We start from the raw sequence: 7,532 nt of genomic DNA, 5'->3' as shown, positions 1-7,532 counted from the left end.
TTTTGTTTGATTTAATTAATGTGGGGGGCTGGTTGACCTCTGATGACCTCTAGAAATTTTTATTATTATCTTTAAAATGATAGTAGCACAAACGAAAATTTTTGCAGCACAAACCAGCACAAACGTAGCACAAACGTTTGATACCACTTTTGTTGGATTTGAAGAAGGTGGGGGGAAAACTTCACTCACATAGCAAAATCAAGAGAAATAAAAGTACAATTAGTTGTAGAGACACTTGAGCAATTTCAGAATATTTTATGTAAAACATTTATGTTTGTGTACTCCACTGTAGGAAAGACTCCACTGATTAAAAACTCAGAATCAGTTGGATTATTAGAGTTCCTGAAGACGGAGAGGTGGTGGTTCAGTAATGTGCACAGATCCAGTACTTAAGGAGGATGACGATCAGAAGGACAGGTTGATGAGGGGAGCATTGTTCTCAGTCTTGTCCTCAGGACTCCACTTGATAAGCGGAGAGCTCAAATCAATCAGCTGAAAACAAAACAAAATGCAGTTACAGAGCTGCTTTGGGTACAAGGTTACTGAAATCTGAAACACCAAAGGAACAAACTGCATCCCAGTGAAACACAAATCTCTTAAAATACTACATATTCAAAAAACCCTCATCTAAAATATTTTTGAGGGTCTTGAAAGGAAGATGTAGCCGTTACGTTTCTGTTTGACTTCATCTTGCAGAACATGTTGAATTCTGGCAAAGTTGTTTCTTGACATTGGGCTGCAAGTTGAGAAAGACAGCTGAGATTAGGGTCTGAATAAGCCTTCTAACCATCAACAAAAGAAGAAAAGAAATGCTGCTCTTTCACTGGATGTTTTCTCGCTCTCTGCAAACCAAACTGCAACATTGTTGTCAAAATTGTTTGAGCTTTGGAAACTACATCTGACTGAGTCTGTAGTCTTATACTCAAATATAATATACTGCTACAAAAAATTTTTTAAACTCACGTTAACTTTTTGGAGGAATGACATAAGCACAAGTCTTAAAAATAGTTTATATTACAATATTTACCAGGTTTGATTTCCATCTGCGATTGCATGAATGAGAGTTTTTACAGACAGCGTTGGTGCAGCGGAGCAGGAAAAGCTTGCTCTTTGGAAAGCTCCATCGTGAGCGTCTGCTCTTTGTTTTTGAACAGAAGTGATTTGGGCATTGCAAATTGCACCCAAAGCTTCAAGTGCAATTTCTCTGTCCATCTTGACGTTGTAGTCCTTTGCTCTGCTCACTTCTACCTGCAAGTGTTGCGATTCATGTAGAATTCGGCTTATAGGTTAAACTGCATCGTGACACCTCCTGAGACACGCTGCAGTTTACATCATTTCTTAGATAAATCAACTTTTGACTTTCCAATAGATGTGTTTTCGTTAGAACTTCCTGTTCTTTTTTCTTGTTGTGAAATTATTCATCACATCTTAGATTTTCACAACTACCCTGAATCTTGATACAGTCGCAGTTCTCCATAAACTACAATTACTGCCTTGCAATTGTTGCAAAAACTCTTCAGAAGCCTGCATTTCATCACTGCAAAGATGAGTGAGATTCATTTGTTTCTCATACACAAACACATTTTAGCCTTAATCAAACATTGTCTGATTTTTACATAAAACACCAGGTAACTCCAGTGACTTTTGATAGTGTATGAATATTGAAGCGACTTATTCCCTGCATTGCAGATATGAAAGGGAGGTATATAAACAGAACATAGGTCTCCAGGTCTCAGTCGAGTGACACCTTTGTCACTTCAAGGAATTCCTCCTCATTGATAATGAAACTGTCCTGTTTTTATATCTAAAACCATGTTCTGCCAGTCAGCTGACAAGTCCTTTTTCTGCAGTGCAACTCTGACTTTGAACACATAGTAAAGTTGATCTATATTATTATCTATGCATATTATATAAATATTTCTTCTTCAAGTGAACTTCAGGAAGCCAGGATCACTGGAGTGTTTACAACATCATTAACAAGATTTATTCAAACAATAAGCAGCAAAATCAAGAGAAATAAAAGTACAATTAGTTGTAGAGACACTTGAGCAATTTCAGAATATTTTATGTTTGTGTACTCCACTGTAGGAAAGACTCCACTGATTAAAAACTCAGAATCAGTTGGATTATTAGAGTTCCTGAAGACGGAGAGGTGGTGGTTCAGTAATGTGCACAGATCCAGTACTTAAGGAGGATGACGATCAGAAGGACAGGTTGATGAGGGGAGCATTGTTCTCAGTCTTGTCCTCAGGACTCCACTTGATAAGCGGAGAGCTCAAATCAATCAGCTGAAAACAACAAATGCACAGTTACAGAGCTGCTTTGGGTACAAGGTTACTGAAATCTGAAGCACCAAAGGAACAAACTGCATCCCAGTGAAACACAAATCTGTTGAAATACTACATATTCAAAAACTAAAAATCTAGTGGAGTTTGTCTTTCCTGGATATTGGACTGAAGGCATGGCTGCTTTGATCGATAAATGGTCTTAAAAGGCAGCTGTAACCATTACATTTCTTCACCTTCGCCAGCTGTAGTCACTCAACTGGGCGTCTCTTAATTTATCTTTGTGTTTTGGAGCATTATTGCTGAGACATCCAGTGGTGTAGTTAACAGTGGTTAACAGTGTCACTTGACAGGTGAAGTTAAGGGCAGGTGAAAGTAGCCATTACAGGAATTCTCTCAAAAATAATTGAGTCTACTATGTGGTACAGGTCATAAATGTGTTCTTCAGTTAAGGCGAGAAAATTTGGTGACAAACAAATGATTCTGTATTTCAGTTTACAGGTGTGTGGCATATCACTGATCACAGGTTATAAAATTAATAATAGTCGGTGGGAAAAGTGAGCATTCAAACAATAACTGAAAGCACCATTAACTATTCTCTTAAAATTCCAATTAAAATATCCCAATAATTCTTAATGGGTATATGAACAAATTTAAATAGACTGATAGATTCTAAAAAGGACTTGGGTGTTATCCCCAGATGAGGTGAAAGTTACCTGAGCTGCACTGCAAGTCTTATTATTGGTCCGGATGAAGTCAGGGGTGTTGGTCAAGTCAATGAGCAGCTTCTCTTGAGGAGGCAGGGTGGGTGGTGGAAGATCCAAAAGGAGAACCTGAGCAAAAAAAACTGAGTGTGAGATGATCATCTCTGAAGTTGCTCTGCAGCTCCAGCAGATCAGACTGAACAAGTGAAGATGCAAGAGTTTGACTCTGGACAACAAATGAACTTTGAGTGTGTGGCAACAATTCATTATAATTTTTGTTGTTTTCTAAACCATTATGAAGCAAGTTATACAGCTACAGAGCATCTGAATCATCTGGTCATCTGTCAGGCTCCAAATCATTTTAACCTCAAAGGAGTCGATAATAGAAGATAACCTGGTATTAAAGCAAAAAAGGAGACTTGTGTAGTTTAACCCTTTGATCTCATATGGTGATATAACCAGAGTACCAGTGCTTGTTCCTGTTATGCGCTGGAACCTGAACATGTGGAGGAAACTTTGGCTAAAGAAGAAGCGTGTTAAGGTCTTGGAGTGGCCTAGTCAGTCCCCAGGTCTTACTCCCACAGAAAATCTATGGAGGGAGCTGAAGGTTCCAGTTGCCAAACATCAGCCACGAAACATTAATGACTTTGAGAGGATCTGCAGAGAGGAGTGGGACAAAATCCCCCCTGAGATGTGTGCAAAACTTGTGGCCAACTACAAAACAGGTCTGACCCATGTGATTGACAACAAAGGTTCTGCCATCAAGTACTAAAGTGTGTTTTGCAAAAATCAAATACTTGTGTCCTTCATGAAAATGCTAATTATTTTTTTGGAAATGCACTTTTTGGATTTTTGTTGTTATTGTTCTTTCTCTCACTGTTCAAATAAACCTACCATTGAAATTATAGAAGGATCATTTCTTTGCTAGTGGGGAAAATCACAAAAACAGCTGGGGTTCAAATAATTTTTTTCCCTGGTTATAACTGTTGTATTATGATGGTGTATACTGTGTGACCTCTGACCTCCTGTTTCTTGCTGTTGCTGTCCTCTTTAAGCTCCAGTTCAATCAGGTTTTCATTGGGCACTGATTCATCCAGAATCAGTGCTCCAGGATCCATGGGCTCTGATTGGTTAGTCTGTTGGCTGTTTGAGGGTGTGGTGGTAGGGGGATCATCCTCTAGACAGAAGGGCTGAATTTCAGGTGCATCAACAAGCTCCTCCTCCTCCTCCTGTGCATTGGTGAGGGTGGGGCTGTGCACACACAAATATAGACACAAATAAAGAATGACACACTTGCATGTGAAGTCAAAGGAGCAACCAGGTGATCTGCAAAGGACCAGTTAGAAGGCAGCCTCTAGCATCTTACCTACAGCTGTGCTGCTTGGTATATGAGGTGGGGACAGAGTCAGAGAGGGCTGGAGGTTTGGGCGTTGGAGAGGGAATGAGTGAAGCCTTGCGTCTAACTGGAGTGGGGAGGGCAGAGGGGCGTCGTGGCTTCATCTGCAGTGACTTGCATGTGATAGCAGAAGGTGTTAGCGGACCAGCAGATGGCTTTTGAGGAAGACTAAAAGAAAAGGAGTTTACAGTATCACTGATCTGTCAGGTAACATTCAGCTCCAACATCTCGATCAAACACTGAAGGAACATAGAACCCAGCAGAGATTTAACAGTGTCAGGAATTATATGTGTACTGCCATCTACCTGTCCATGCCGTTAAGTGACATCAGCCTCTTTGGCTTCAACACCTTTGAGACATCTAAAGACAAAACAAAGACAGTGAGACAGACATGTCAGAGTGTGAAAAACTGAAGCTGAAAATCTTGCTTTGAACTCAAATCAAATTAACAGTTTTCTCAATGCATGTTATTACTGCAAGGCAAACACCTGACAAAATTAAAGAGAAAACCCCATCAATCAGTAAATCCCCTACAAGTAGCACTTGGAAAGGAAGAAGCCCTTTCAAAGCCTGGTTTATAGTCACTACACTGGTTGTTGCAAAAAAACTAACATCACCAAAGCCATGTAACTATTTATACTGCCACTGAGAGCACGCTGATCCATCAGTGTCACCAGTGAAGAAAAAAAGCCCACATTAACAATGGTAGCTCAGCAAAAGCCATCAAAAAGGGAAGGAAAAAAAACAAAAAAACTAAACAAAACAAAAACTGGATTTTTTTTTAACCCCAAGACAGAAGGTCAGTTTCACTCAATTTATGAGTTAGATGTTAGTCCATTATTTGTCATGTCCAAATATCTCAGAGTTAATCATCACTTTCTCACCATTTGCATGGTGAACACCTTTGCCTCCTGTGCTTGGTGTAGGTAGGACCACCGCCTCAGGTTTAGATTTGGCCTTTGGTCCGCTCTGCAGCCGACTTGTGGAGGTGGTGAGGTTGGAGGCAGGTCTTTTGGGGGGCGTGGCTTCAGCGCTCTTGTGAGGAGTGGATTTGGCACCATTGCCACTCTCCGCCTCAGACAGCTTCTTGGCCTGTGTCGATATTGAGCGGCGGCCAGCGGCAGTGGAGGACACCGACTCTGCAGCACTGTAGATGGTGGACCTGCGTGGCCTGCTGAGGCTGTTCACTTTGCGGGGTGCTGGGCCAGTGGAGCTGCTCAGATTCCCGTTAAGAGTAGACTTCACCTTGCCTGAGAGCAGCAACAGATGGTGAAACAGGGTATATATTTAACCATTTAGCTGTACAGTAAATCTTTAAACGATCATCCAAATAAAACCTTCGCACGTACTCATCCAGGACAGAGATCAAATCATTTTCAAGCTACCAACCAGAACCAATCTAAGCTAGTTGGAGAGAACACCTTATTGTGTTTACATTCCAATTTACTCTGACCTAGAGGACTTCCCTCCACAAGCCTATTTATAGCACTCATCCTACTTCAAATGCTGCATTCAGATGTACCCACCACATGTAAACTCAGAGTGCAAGTTGTCTGAAATCAAATGTTAACCTTTTGCAGTCTCTCTGTTTTAGTGTTGTTGCACTGTGTTCTAGTGACTACAATATCAATTCAGGGGATTTTAGAGTAATTCATGCTTCCATCTGATAAAAAGCTTTACGGAGATATTCTTTCCAGCAGGACCTACATACAGTGCCAAAACCACCAACAGATGGAGCCTGAACTTCCTTGCGACAATACCTCAGACTGTCTATGAGATATTTAAGAGGATGAGAAACAGTCAGCCCAAAAATTCAGACAAGCTTAAAGCTGCTACAATAAAAAAAAAACCTGGGCTTCACCAAAGCCTCCACATCACAGACTGATTCAAAATCTTTTTTCCCCAATTAAGTTTATTATTATTATTATTATTATTATTATTATTATTATTATTATTATAATAATAAACGTCTAATAATTTTTGACGATTTCAGATTTTCATGAGCTAATGATAATTAAAACATAAATTTTAAAGCTTAGCCTTTTGAATTAAACTAGAGGAAAAATGAGATCTCACAGTATTCCCTTTTTATTTAAAAAAAAAAAAAAACGTACTAGCATGTAGCTCCTGTTACCATTGTGCAGTGAGCATACCTTTAGCCGGGGAAAGAGAGATGCTGGAGTTGAAGCTGGATACAGATGAGGATGATGAGGACGTGTTCTTTCTCCTGGTCTGAAGACGCTGTGCTTTCCCACCTGACAGGTTCCTCACTCCACTCTGCTGGAAGGAAACACAATCATGACCAAAACAAATGAGTGATTTTACATATTTATCTATGTTTATCTTTTATATGTAGTCCATGGGTCAGACGTAACCTTTGTTTACCTTCTACAGACATTGCAGTGAGTTTGTATTTTAAAGGTCTTTCCTTTGAATTGTTAAAAATGACCTACGATAATTCTCAAACATAAAAACGTCCTGTTAATAATAGAGATGGCACAATATCACTTTATGTCCGATACCGATATCTTAACTTTGCATATCTGCCGATAACGATATGAAGCCGATATAGTGTATTTCTTTAATCAATAAAACTGTTTTTTATAAATATGTTGTTGCATTTTGTACAAGTTCATATTGAAGTTTTAAAAAACAACAACACTAAAGCTATTCTGTTATACTTGTATGCAAAAAACACACTGCACCCAAAATATTTTATAGTTCAGCAAAACTGATCAATCTAATAAACTTAAAGCTGCACCATCCTCCCTATTCTGGTATCTTAAAGAGTACTTAGCAGAAATATTAAACAACCTAATTAATAGGGTTGCCAACTCCCAGCAAAAATATTAGAGAACCACCCCCCCACCCTCCACCTCACAATGCTTAATCAACTTTAATTTAATGCACATGTAAAACAAATGCACAGAAATCAATTATTTTTCTACAATATTTATATAGATTCAACAGCTTTCTTCAACAGAAGAAAGATGTACTATAGCTTAGTAGGATGTATATTAGATTTAATAGTTACTATATACAATAATGGATTTCTATACATTTAATCATATGACCACTTTGGTCAGATAATTATTTATTAAAAGTTAGTCATTTTAAATGAAATAACAAAGAAAAGTATTTCTTTGT

General features: G+C 38.9%; 1 protein-coding gene and 1 long non-coding RNA gene across 8 annotated transcripts in view; both read right to left on the bottom strand.

Annotated features, from left to right (window-relative positions):
- Positions 1-158: 158 nt before the first annotated feature.
- On the bottom strand, positions 159-1,325 carry LOC106456421 (uncharacterized). Its single transcript, XR_001290551.1, has 3 exons — positions 1,028-1,325; positions 672-736; positions 159-492 (listed from the first exon to the last, which is right to left on the bottom strand). It is a non-coding gene; the product is annotated as an uncharacterized LOC106456421 (long non-coding RNA).
- A 636-nt stretch (positions 1,326-1,961) lies between these two features.
- Positions 1,962-7,532, bottom strand: part of gtse1 (G-2 and S-phase expressed 1) — an 11,074-nt gene continuing 5,503 nt past the window's right edge. For 4 of the 7 annotated variants that reach the window (XM_005747639.1, XM_005747638.1, XM_005747642.1 and 1 more), the window contains exons 6-12: positions 6,539-6,665; positions 5,270-5,635; positions 4,691-4,745; positions 4,356-4,553; positions 4,012-4,240; positions 3,002-3,118; positions 1,962-2,288 (exon numbers count right to left, since the gene is read on the bottom strand). In XM_005747639.1, coding sequence (XP_005747696.1) covers positions 2,202-2,288; positions 3,002-3,118; positions 4,012-4,240; positions 4,356-4,553; positions 4,691-4,745; positions 5,270-5,635; positions 6,539-6,665 — 1,179 coding nt within the window. In that variant the 3' untranslated portion in view covers positions 1,962-2,201. The remainder of the gene's footprint in view (positions 2,289-3,001; positions 3,119-4,011; positions 4,241-4,355; positions 4,554-4,690; positions 4,746-5,269; positions 5,636-6,538; positions 6,666-7,532) is intronic. The other 3 variants (XM_013914509.1, XM_005747640.1, XM_005747643.1) reach the window with 1 other exon arrangement.

The sequence above is a fragment of the Pundamilia nyererei genome, unplaced genomic scaffold (assembly GCF_000239375.1).
Source record: "Pundamilia nyererei isolate P.nyererei 1_Seehausen unplaced genomic scaffold, PunNye1.0 scaffold00201, whole genome shotgun sequence".
In the NCBI taxonomy this organism is placed as follows: Eukaryota; Metazoa; Chordata; class Actinopteri; order Cichliformes; family Cichlidae; genus Pundamilia; species Pundamilia nyererei.
The sequence above is the reverse complement of the archived record's forward strand: the minus strand, read 5'-3'. Positions and strand labels throughout refer to the sequence as shown.